Here is a 13,077-nt window from a genome sequence, read left to right as displayed (position 1 = left end):
AAAACGTTGGAGGACTGTAAAGCCAGCAGCCAAGGCCACCATCACAGCAGCCCAGCCCATGCAGGTTCGCATTGGATTCGGACAGTCGGTAAAGAAACAATGGAGCCAAAAACTGGTGGGCCATTTTCTTTAATTCTAGTTTGTACCCGGTGGGCAAGTAAAAATACACACTGGGCTCCAAAACCCAGTCACATTCAGTGCTCACAAAGCCACTGACTTATCCGAGTTTCCTAGAATCAAAGGTTTCTAGCTCACCAGCCTTATTCTCCTCAGTTCCCCATCTCCTTCCTTATCCCAGATAGAAACTCTGCACAAACTGGCATCTCACTCAGCACTCCGCCATCTTGGCTGCTTGTCCTGGCCACATGGCCTCTTTCTGCTCTCCTTTCTGCTCTCCCCTCTAATGATAATCTCAAGAACCAAGAGCACAAGCTCCCGCTCTGTCCCCATTTTATAGTGTAGAAATCCAAACCCTTAATCCAATATACAAAATAGGGAAGTCTCTAATACAAAGTCACTTCTCTGAGGCATGATTGGATTGTACCACCCCACATCAAAACGGGTGGGAGAGGCTTAATCCCAAAACCAAGCCCCAGGCTACAAGGATTCGGCCTGCCTTTAGTCCACCCCAACACACATTAATATCACCTGGGCGACGGCCTCCTTGTGTTATCTTTAACAAAGTGAGAATATATTTTATCTGCCCAACAAGGACTAATAGTACCCAATTTCGATACTTCCTACAAAGCTACAGGGTTCAAGACAGTGTGGGATGGGAAAAAGAAAAAATATTGGCACAAAATAGGTAGTTCTGAAACAGACAACTGACCTTTGCAAAAAGCAAAGGTAATTCACTGAAGAAAGAACAATCTTTTCCACAAATACTGCAGGAAAAATTGGAACAGCATGTGCAAAAAATTATTATATAGACACAGACCTTATGCCTTTAACAGAAATTAACTCAAACTAGGTGACAGACCTACCTTTAAAACACCTACATGTAAGACCTACATTTAAATGTTAAATTCTCAGAAGATATCGCAGGAGAGAATCTAAATGACTTAGGGTTTGGCAATGACTTTTAAGATACAATCCATGAAAGAAAAGAAATTGGTAATTCAGGCTTCATTAAAATGAAAATCTTCTTTGTGAATGACACTGTGAATGAGAATAAGAAGACAGGCCCCAAATCAGCAGAAAACTGACAAGACTATAAAACTGCATTAAGAACAGGAGAGATCCCCACGGATAACAGGACCTGTGCTTAGAAGATGACAGCGTGCACAGGGAGAGCAGAGAGCCACTCGCTCCTCCTGTTTCATCCCAGTCTGCAGCCCAAGGCGGCTAACCTGCTGAAGAGGTAGAGCAAACATCAATAAGAGGAAAGCAAAAAAAAAAGCTGAAAGGGAGCATCTGGATATTTTATTATTATTTTTCTCTGCTAATACTTCAGAAATTACATTCCCAGACACTGCAATTCCGACATATGTAACCCAACAACTATTTTTTAGGTGAGAGGAGGGGTGATAATGGGGCCGACTCCTGCATGCTCCCCAACCAGGATTCACCACCTGGCAACTCAATCAGGGGCCAATGCTCAAATCAACCGAGCTATCCTCAGTGCCTGAGGCTAATGCTCATATCAACTGAGAAACTGACTGCTGGAGGGGAAGAGGAAAAAGGTGAGATAGAAGAAGAGAAGCAGATGGTCACTTCTCCTGTGTGCCCTGACCAGGGATCGAACCTGTGTTGTCCACATGCCGGGCCAACACTCTATCCACTGAACCAACCAGCCAGGACCCAATGGTAGAATTTTAAAAAGTATTGATACTCCTTAGTATTGATATTCACCAATAATGATAGCAGTATTCGTGGTATTCTGTAAGAATTAAGTTGCTTGCCTGACCAGGCGGTGGCGCAGTGGATAGAGTGTCAGACTGGGATGCGGAGGACCCAGGTTCGAGACCCCAAGGTCGCCAGCTTGAGCGTGGGTTCATCTGGTTTGAGCAAAAAGCTCACCAGCTTGGACCCAAGCTCGCTGGCTTGAGCAAGAGGTTACTCGGTCTGAAGGCCCATGGTCAAGGCACATATGAGAAAGCAATCAATGAACAACTAAGGTCGCTACGAAAAACTGATGATTGATGCTTCTCATCTTTCTCCGTTCCTGTCTGTCTATCCCTATCGATCCCTCTCTCTGACTCTCTCTCTGTCTGTGTAAAAAAAAAAAAAAAAAGTTAAGTTGCTTGAAGGCATACTCATAAGAATTTGTTTTCTACGAAAATATCATTTGAAAGCCACAATTGTTTAAAATTAAAGTTTATTTTTTAAATGGAAATATAATTTTCCCAATCGAATGGATAGCAGGAACAGAGAAAGGGCAAGAAGAAAGTACACTTTGCCAGCTCTTCATTTGTTTAAATCTTCTTTCAAAAAATTTGAGAACAGGCATGCTAAAATGGCATAGGGTCACCTTACCTGTCTCTGAGGCTACAGGAGTCTATCTGGAGGTCACGGAAACTCCCCAGCAAGCCCTGCTGTACTGAGATGGGATCCACAGCCTTGCCCCCAATGGAGATGAGCCTCAGGCAGCCCTGAAATCCCCCCAGGGAACTTCCACATCCAGAGCCAGAGCTGTTGTTGGGACAGCCTGAATGAACATGGGAGACACACACAAAAGAAAATCAACAGCATGGCAACAACATTGCACAGCGCTTCTGCAAGATGTCTGCTTCCCCTCTCTGCAAACACTTGGGGGTGAGACTTACTATACCTCTCGGGGAGGTACTGCTACTCACGAATGAAGTGGAGGTGAGCGGACAAGAACAAAAGGTTGTTGACATTAATAAGGCATGAAATAACCACTACAGTTGGGAAAATTGAGAGAAAAGTGCACATTTAATTTAAGCAAAGCTTAATTTCTTATTTGGACGCACACATAAGACATCACTCCTTTTGCTATGATACTGAACTCGATGACCTAGAAGGCATGCAATAGTAGTCCAAAAAATTACAGGCATGATAGGACTTGCTGTCTATGAAATGTTTAAAAAAAATTTTTTAATTGAAAGTTGACCCAGATTCCTTCTATTCATCTAATATTTGTTAAATATGTACTCCATATGTGTGTATGTGTGTGTGCATGTGTGTGTGTGTGTATATTCTGGGGATTCTGCTGCAACCGCATTGCAGCTCATCCTGTACCTCTGCTCATCCAGCTGTTCTCGCAGCCTTCTAGAACTTTCTCTCAAGAATAAAGCCCGCTAAGAGGCCTGCAGGCAAGTTCCCAGCAGGGGCAGCTTCCTAGGCAACCCAACTTGCAGCAACACAGGATAAAATCACAAACCATCGATTTAATTGAATACTTTGTTTTCAGATGCAAACAAAAAATAAACACATCATTTTAAAACAATATTGTTTTCATTGCAAACAAATGTGGAAACATTTTATGCATCATGTGAAATTTAATTATTTTATTTTTTTCGTTGCCTTAAAAAATTATGATTCATGGACATAATTTCAAGAACTATTGTCTTTTAACTCATTAGAGATAATGTTTTAATTACTCATCCTTTTGTTTTTTATTGTACAATCATTTAAATATTAAGGAACTCTTATGTTAGTGTGTATAGCCCGGGGTTTGAGGTTATTTGATCAGGTATTTATTTTTAAAACCAAATTGAATAAATAATTTTATAAAGTAATGTTTACCCATTGTGCTTCTGTGTTTTTCATTCACCCCTCTCTCCTTTTTTAGAGAGGCAGAGATTGAGACAGAGACAGGAGAGTCAGAAACTCCGATCTGTTCCTGCGTGTACCCTGACTGGGGACTGAACCGCAACCTGTGCACTTCTAGATGATGCTCCAACCAAGCTATCCGGCCAGGCCTTTAATTTTTTTTTAAATTAATTTAATTTTCTTTGAATTTAATTTTTAGAGAGACAGAGAGAAGAAGGGAGAGAGAAGGGAAGAGGAAACAGCATTCATTTGTTGTTCCACTCAGTCATTCACTGGCTGCTTTGCCCTGACCAGGGATTAAACCGGCAACCTTGTCTTTTTGGAAGGCAGCTACGCTCACCACTGTACCACCAACGCAACCTGGTCATTCTGGGACCACGCTCTGAACTGCCTGAGCCAGCTGGCCAGGGCCCATTCACCTCTCCTTGGACTTCTGCTCTCCACGCCCCGGGACACTTGCAGAGCAGGAACAGCTGACACAGCCTCTTCTTCTCCCATGATGGATGCTAGTGTTTTGCTTAATAACTTCCATAAAATTCACATAGTGTATCTTTACTTTTCTTTCAGTGCCCAAGGTCTTAATGCTTTGTATTTCTGACAAATATAATTCAAACAAGCCAAGGTCTTCATCAGATTAAAACCATTGTTGGGCCCAACAAAGCCTCATAAATTAACGCCAATGAGTCTTTGACATTTCAAATTTATTATTACATCATAAAGAACTATTTAAGGTGACAGATTTCCTTTATTATTTTCTTACTTTGTGTGAAATACATACATTTAAATTTGTAAACGAATTTCTGAAGGGTTGGATCCATTTGGAGGAAACTTGATAATCTTTATAGGCATCTTCTACTTACAGCACTTAATAACTAAGGACATGAGAATAAGGAATGGGAAACATTAAGCCAATACATAGTTTTATGGAATCACTATTATTCCTTTTCTCCTTATCTTGCTTTTCTCCAGACCACAAGCCTCAAACTCATCCAAAATACAAGGTGTACCTCACTATTTCTGTTAAGGTCAAAAGTAAACCAAATCCAGTACTCACAAGGGATCTTTCTAAAATTGAAACTTTAAATAAGAAATGGTCAAACCACTAAGTGCTTGACTTCTCCAGTTAGGAAAGGTCAAGAAGCAAGGAGTACCAGAGCCCTGGACCAGCGCAGACTAGGAGACGCTCGCTCATTCATTCATGGAGAAGATGGCCCAAAACCCTGATGGTAAAATGGCTAAGAGTCCCTTACCGATGACTTGATTTGGGATGCAGAGTTTAAGTGGATAGTGAATGCTTACTGCTAAATTAATGAAACATATACATTAATATTTAAGGAGTCTGCAGTTTAAGTACCTCTGAGGATTACACGGACATTTTCACTTTGTCTCACTGTACCAAAATGGGTCATCTGGTGAGACTTTATTATTATACAAAGAGATGATAGGTTCCCTCCTCGCCTGCTGATGCTTTGTACAAGAGCACTTGGGGGATTCTGAACATGATTTAATATTCTCCAACCGTGCGGCACAAGTATGCTATCGTATAGTACAGGAGTCCATAAAAGGGAATTCATTAAGAGCTTAGCTTCCCACTGCCCTTGATAGCAGGCACCAAAACTCTGCGTACAATACACTAGCTTGAATGTTGGAAGAGCAATTTACAAAAGAAGCCTAGACTGAGAAAAGGCAGAAAGAAGAGGAGACACCTGAGTCAGAGTTCTGATGGACACATGAAAATGCTGCTGCTCTGCAGGTGGACTCTCTCACAGGAAGAAAGTCGTCGCACTCCGAGACTGCGGCCCGAAGCAGAACACAGACCTCCGTGAGGCCAGAGAGTCCTCGTTTATGCCTGCTGTCCTGTCATAATTGTTGACACCATCTCCTTTATTCACTTACGTTCCTGGTTTGGATAATAAGTTATATGTTCACTTTAACTATGAGAACAAGATGGACTAGTCTGCTTTTATGGTAAAACAAAACTTATTGATTGTATAATAATAAGATAATTGGGGACTTGCAATTGAACCTCTACCAGGAAAAACAGTGAAGGGAAACAGTGTCTCAGAACATGGGCTATTGATTTCCTTGAAGAATCAAGTGTCATGAATTGACTTTTACCGAGAGGCCCCAGGAATACGTACTTCACTAGTCCCAATCTTGCTACAGAGCATGTATTGGATAAAGTGATTCTCCTTGACCTCACACATGTCCTGGTACTGACAGACACTGACTAAACCGCAGAAGACATTGCCACAGGCTACTCTTGTGATTGGATAAAATAACCCTCACATTGGAGTTTTAGGGGCAGAGTTTCCACTCAGGCTACAGCTGATCTGCTTCATTTTACCCAGAATAGAGCTGGAAAGTCCAATGGACTCTGGAAACAGTGGGCCCCTGGGCAAGGGAGTCTTGACCTGTGCATACAACTTGTGCATGTAATAAATCTACTGAGGCCCTAGACCTGTTTCTTTTGGGTTTTTTTCTTGAAAACAAATAATATCTACATTTTTATTTTACATCAGTAAATCAAAGTGTTTTAGTTTTGCTTATTTGTTTTAGCCTGGTGAAGGCATTACTTGAGTTTTTTAAATAGCATATATTCTTTTTCTAGGAGAAAGTTGCTGTTATGTTGGTATAAGATGGACAGTTGACTAAATTAGTTTGAGTCAGTGGCTGAAATTATTCTGTAGAAACCAAATGAGTATTTACAACTATGCAAATGGAAAGTCACGCTAAATTTATACCTCCATTTGGAATAAAGTGCTGTGATTACAAGCTCCCCTACTATTTTTGCCACTTGGCGCCAATACACAATTGCAACAACAATTACAGCAGAAAAACAGGAAAGCTGTAAGGAAGAAAAGTCATTATACTCTTTCATGTGATGCTTACATTTTATAACTCCACCCATCTTACAGACACTGTGCCTTATTGGAAACTATGTTAACAAGACGATTTTCCTGCATATCAATAGTTTTATGGAAATATATTACAAAGACCTATTAGCCTCTTTGAACACACTGCCTCCAGAGCTGCAGGTGCTCTCACAGGTGCTAGCGGGGCCCAGGCTGGATCGCTGTGCACAGCCAGTGTGACTGCTGTGTGTTCCTGGGCATTCATTCATCTTAACCATTGGAACATGCCACAGATCTACAGTGCACAACCGCTGTTTAACTAAGTAGGTCATACTCATTAGGATAGTTTGTGCATACAGAAAATTTAAAAATCACTGGGAAAATGATTCTCAACAGCTATACAAGAACATTTATGACATTTTTATAATAGCAAAAAGGAATTGACATAGCCTGACTGGGTGGTGGCGCAGAGGATAGAGCATTGGACTGGGATACAGAAGACCCAGGTTCGAGACCCCGAGGTCGCCAGCTTGTGTGAGGGCTCATCTGGTTTGAGCAAAAAGCTCACCAGCTTGTACCCAAGGCCGCTGGCTCGAACAAGGGGTTACTCGGTCTGCTGAAGGCCCGCGGTCAAGGCACATATGAGAAGGCAATCAATGAACAACTAAGGTGTTGGAATGCGCAACGAAAAACTAATGATTGATGCTTCTCATCTCTCCGTTCCTGTCTGTCTGTCCCTGTCTATCCCTCTCTTTGACTCTCTCTCTGTCTCTGTAAAAAAAAAAAAAAGGAATTGACATAATCAAAATATTTATCACCACCAGCAAAATAGGATGGTGAAATAGATAAGTAAAATGTGGTACCAGGTACATCTAAAACCACACAGCAGTGAGAACTTATTAACGTTAGCTGTTCACATGGACATGGCTGGGTCTCAAATACTAATGTAGAACAGACAAAAGCAAGTCATAAAGAATACATCAATATTATCTACTTTATAAAGTTAAAAGCAAGACCACACAAAATAATATATTTTTAAAGTTACCTACATAGATAGAGTTTTTAATATAGTGATTAGCCATCTTTTAAAAAAAAATTTATTTTTATTTATTTATTCGTTTTAGAGAAGAGAAAGAGAGAGAGAGAGAGAGAGAGAGAGAGAGAGAGGGAGAGAGGGAGAGAAGGGGGGAGGAGCAGGAAGCATCAACTCCCATATGTGCCTTAACCAGGCAAGCCCAGGGTTTTGAACCGGAGACCTCAGCGTTCCAGGTTGACGCTTGATGCACTGCGCCACCACAGGTCAGGCAATAGATAGATTTTTTAAAAAACAAAACAAAGATTATCAAAAAGAAAAAAAAGCAAGAAAAAGCAGAGCAATGCTTCACGGAGGTCTAGAAGAGGAACAAGGGAAAGTTCCTAGGTCTCGTCATGTTTAATTTCGTAGACAAGGGATGAGCCCATTGTACTCTCTTAATAAACATTAGTAGAATTTTTAAAAATGCATGCAATTTCACAGTAACAACCGATTCATGCCACATCAGCAGGGAAGTATTTATGGAAAGTACTTTCTCCCATGTTGCTATGTATCGCACACACTAAACATGTAGAATATTCATATATGAGAGCTGATTCTGTGACTTGAGAACTATTTTTTACTCTTTAGTAGAAATTTAAAAATAGTTGATTTTTTATCATTAAATAGTATAGCAAGGATTTTTTTTGAGAGAGAGAGAGGCAGGGAGAGAGAGAGAGACAGGAACTCTGAGCTGCTCCTGTATGTGCTCTGGCTGGGGAATTGAACCGCCAACTCTGAGCTCCTAAAACACGCTCCAATCAACCAAGCTATATGGCCAGGGCTTGTAAGGATTTTTCTTCCTATCCCTTATTGCTCTTGGATAAATTATTTAGATTTGAAGGAATTTGTTCCTCTGCAGAGCTATAATATCCATCATAAGTGTAAAGGTTTAAAAGCCATGTGGTTCAGAAATGCACCATATTTAGGGAGCAAGAACTGCCAGCAATACATGTAAGGCTGCTGACGGCTCTGCCTTTGACATTGATGGCTGCTTTTGGGGACCAGGAGGAGCAAATTTCCTGATTCATGGTTGGTATGCTTAGTGTGGATTCCTAGGAAGGACTTTACACTTTCTTGTTGAGCTGTCGAACTATCTTCTCCACCATGACTCCAAACTTAGTTTAACAAGAAACAGCTATAAAATGCAAAACAGGAATAATATCAAGGAGGGCTTGGGCCAGTATTAGAGATAAATCTGACAATGGCAGCTCTAAGTGGCCCACTGCCTCAGGGTTTCTCACTTGAAGGCCCCAGGAATGACTAATTACTCCCCAGGAGCTTCCCTACTGTGGCTGAGCAGATCCTAGACCACGGGTCGGGAACCTATGGCTCGCAAGCCAGATGTGGCTCTTTTGATGGCTGCATCTGGCTTGCAGAAAAATCTTTAAGAATACAAATAATAACGTTAAAAATATAAAACATTCTCATGTATTACAATCCATTCATTTCCTACCGCTCATGTTCATGGTTGCGGGTGGCTGGAGCCAATCACAGCTGTCCTCCAAAACAACACCAAATTTTTACTGGATAATAATGCGTAACGTACACGGGTCGTTGTATGGCTATCACGGAATTACATTTTAAAATATGTGGCATTTATGGCTCTCTCAGCTAAAAAGGTTCCCGACCCCTGTCCTAGACAGACTCCATCAGAGGTCCGCTGAGCGGGTAAACACTCCATCTGCCACAGCCCAGGAGAGCTGGCCTGGTGCGGCCTTGGTAGAGCACATCAGAAGCACCTGGTAAGATATTAAGACCTGTTCAATCAATCTCTCCCTCTGTTGTACCTAAGACACCCTTCTGTACAGACAGCGGAAACAATGTTTCCTAAAGTGCGGCAGCCCACGGGGGACAGTGGGGAAAGGCAGACTCGGGTTCAGGAGGGCAGGGAGGCTGCCTCTGCATGTCTAGCCAGCTCCCAGCTGGTGCCCTCCTGCCGGCTCAGGGACCACACCCTGAGTAGCCAGGCTCCAGGCAGGAAGAAAGAGCCAACTGACAGAAGAACACCCACAGGAAGCAGTAAAACTGGCAGATAAAATCTGAAGAAAGGTTATAAGGGTGATTTGGCATTAGGACAATTCCCTACAGCAAAGTTTTACAGGTAAAAAGTAAGGAATAATGACCCTCAAGTTGCCCGGGCTCAAGGACCAGGGAGATCGGGGTCTCTGGGGACAGAGCCAGGCACCAGTGATTTCGAAGGTCTCCAGGTGTCTGCGTTGTTTGGCCTAATGGAAAACAAGTCCCAAATTTAAAATCAATTTTATAGGCATATTTCAACAAGGTCACCTGGTAGACTTGTCCCTCAGGCCCTCATTTATCATCTGTGTCCACTCAACATTCCCACTGATTCTAACTAAAAGAGAGAAAAGAGAGAAACAATTCTTCTTTTTTTTTTTTTTTTTTTTTTTTCTGAAGCTGGAAATGGGGAGACAGTCAGACAGACTCCCGCATGCGCCCGACCGGGATCCACCCGGCACGCCCACCAGGGGCGAAGCTCTCCCCACCAGGGGGCGATGCTCTGCCCCTCCGGGGCGTCACTCTGCAGCAACCAGAGCCACTCTAACGCCTGGGGCAGAGGCCAAGGAGCCATCCCCAGCGCCCGGGCCATCTTTGCTCCAATGGAGTCTTGGCTGTGGGAGGGGAAGAGAGAGACAGAGAGGAAGGAGGGGGGGTGTGTGGAGAAGCAAATAGGCGCTTCTCCTATGTGTCCTGGCCGGGAATCGAACCCGGGTTCCCCACTCGCCAGGCCGACGCTCTACCGCTGAGCCAACCGGCCAGGGCCAATAATTCTTCATTTTTAACTTTCATTTAAGATTTCTATTTGCATTAGAAGTCAGGAGCTGAAAAGGTAAAGAGGGTTTGAGTACCCTCGGAACCCGTTTCTTTCACTTACCCCCCAAATAATAAGTGTTGCCCAGACTGAGCCGCCTGCTCAGGGAGTGCGTTCTGGAGGCTGCCGCACCGTCCACCGTCACACTCAGCTGATTTTCTTTAGCAGACAAGGACACAGAGTGCCACTGCCCATCGTTCAGTCCTGCCCCTGGAGGTAAACACACAGGATAGAAGAGATTTCCACAGACCCTATGGATGCCTCTAACCGGGCAAGTTCCTGAGAAGAGTGGATGCAGATCACTGGACCACCTGCCAAAGGCGACCTCACCTGAAGCCCTTCCAGGCTATCTAGCTGTCTGGGCGATGGCGGGTACGCGGGTGCCAGGACTGGTGTGGCCTCAGAGCCAGGGAGGGGCTTCAGATAAGGGTGGGCTTGGCTGGCGGTCCTAAGGAGGCAATGAGGCCATGTGTTCTGCTGGTCGTTTCTCTCTGGGAGGAAGCTGCTACCCACGGGACTCGGGAGAGGGGTTGGTGTAAATATTATGATTGTGGAGGGTCCTTGTGTCTGACTCATCAATCATGGGCGGGCCTGTCTGATTCTCACATTCTAACAAAAGTTGCTATATTCAATTGAGAAGGTTATGGCCCACCTACTCAGGCCCAGGGTTGCACTTCACTCTTTCATCACTCAATTAAGTCATAAAAGATCAGATAGAAAAGAAAGAAAGAGGCCCTGGCCGGTTGGCTCAGCGGTAGAGCGTCGGCCTGGCGTGCGGGGCACCCGGGTTCGATTCCCGGCCAGGGCACATAGGAGAAGCGCCCATTTGCTTCTCCAACCCCCCCCCTCCTTCCTCTCTGTCTCTCTCTTCCCCTCCCGCAGCCAAGGCTCCATTGGAGCAAAGATGGCCCAGGCGCTGGGGATGGCCCCTTGGCCTCTGCCCCAGGCGCTAGAGTGACTCTGGTCGCGGCAGAGCGACGCCCCGGAGGGGCAGAGCATCGTCCCCTGGTGGGCAGAGCATCGCCCCCTGGTGGGCAGAGCATCGTCCCCTGGTGGGCAGAGCATCGTCCCCTGGTGGGCAGAACGTGGCCCCTGGTGGGTGTGCCGGGTGGATCCCGGGTCAGGCACATGTGGGAGTCTGTCAGACTGTCTCTCCCTGTTTCCAGCTTCAGAAAAATACAAAAAAAAAAAAAAAAAAAGAAAGAAAGAAAATAAAGAAAGAGAAGAGCAAAGGAAAACATCAGAATAAAAGGGGTAAAGAGGCAAGGAGAGCGGGGAGTGCAAACACGCTGTCTGGGCGAACGCAGACTGTGCCCTCCCTGCCTGACCCCGAACAGGCCTGAAACAACAAAATACCTCCAATGACACGGCCTATGTTAGTCACGTATACCGGTAATTAATTAATGTTTTGAGATGTTGAGAAGTACAGGTATTTTCCAAAACCGTTTAAGTTATAAAAATAAAAAACTTTTCTTATTTTTGTGTATGATCATTGTCTCTAACAATCTTGGTAGACCTTTTAGAAAAAAAAATGGCACCAGTCTTAAACACAACAAATCAGTATCAATAAAACATGAAACTTCATCGAACAAAATGTAAAATTATAAAAGCATTACATTAAAGTGTGTGTGTGTGTGTGTGTGTGTGTGTGTATACATATCTACTCAAGCATTGTAATAAAAATGGAAAGATTGGTAGGAAATATTCTTAAATATTAACCTTAATTTTGGGATGGGGGAATTCTGTTTTCATTTTATGTTATTTTTACTTTTTTTTGTATTTTCCAAATTTGGTATGGTATACTCCAGCTATTGTTATTGCTATATTATTGCTTTTAAAGCTAGTATTAGCCCCTCCTAAAGCAGTTATAAAGTGATGGAATTTGGGAATGGTCACGTGGTTGAGTGGTTGGCTGGCTACCACCTGTGCATGACTCTCGCATCTCCTACAGACTCACCTCCCTCCCTCCCTCTCTCTCTCTACACCTACCTGTATACCTACTTCTCTATTGCATACTTATTTCATGGGAGAACTTGCATAAAGCACTCCAGAAAACCTTGTTGAATTTGTAATAGATGTCATTTGCCTATATAATAAAAGACTGTTTAGTAAAATTTGTTCTTCTAATTTAAAAATAAAATGCCTGCATTTATATTCATCTTCTAATTCTGTCCCTTATGATTCCCATCCTTTTTCTTTCTGATGAAAGGACAGCCTGTTTCCCAGGCATCTCACCATAACTCATATTACTGTCATTTTAAAGATGAGGACCGAGGCTTTGGGAGAACAAGAGGACTGCTCATCGAAGGCCATTGGCTGGCACAGTGCAGAGGCCGTGGACCGGGCCTGGGAGGTGAGTCCTCACACTCACCGCCCGCCTGCTGAAGTCAAACACCTTATTCTATAACAGAGAACGAGGAGCGTGGCAGTAGAGGCAGTTGGGAGGAGGGAAGAACACACACCCACACTCTCTGCCCCTGTTCTGTGGCTCTCATGCCTTTCCACACCCCTCTCCTGCCCCAGGCCCCAGAAGCACACATTCCAGATTATATACTGTGGGTGCCTGTCACTCTCTCCAGACG

At 43.6% G+C, this 13,077-nt stretch overlaps 1 protein-coding gene across 1 annotated transcript in view; it reads right to left on the bottom strand.

Moving 5' to 3' along the window:
* The window catches only part of LOC136391462 (contactin-associated protein-like 3), a 120,257-nt gene that overhangs the window by 61,926 nt on the left and 45,254 nt on the right, over window positions 1-13,077 (bottom strand). Inside the window, 2 exon segments of the mRNA XM_066363148.1 lie at window positions 2,476-2,647; window positions 10,559-10,705. Of these exon segments, the coding sequence (XP_066219245.1) occupies window positions 2,476-2,647; window positions 10,559-10,705 (319 nt within the window).

This window comes from Saccopteryx leptura, chromosome 2 (genome assembly GCF_036850995.1).
Source record: "Saccopteryx leptura isolate mSacLep1 chromosome 2, mSacLep1_pri_phased_curated, whole genome shotgun sequence".
In the NCBI taxonomy this organism is placed as follows: Eukaryota; Metazoa; Chordata; class Mammalia; order Chiroptera; family Emballonuridae; genus Saccopteryx; species Saccopteryx leptura.
This window is presented reverse-complemented; position numbering and strand designations above follow the sequence as displayed.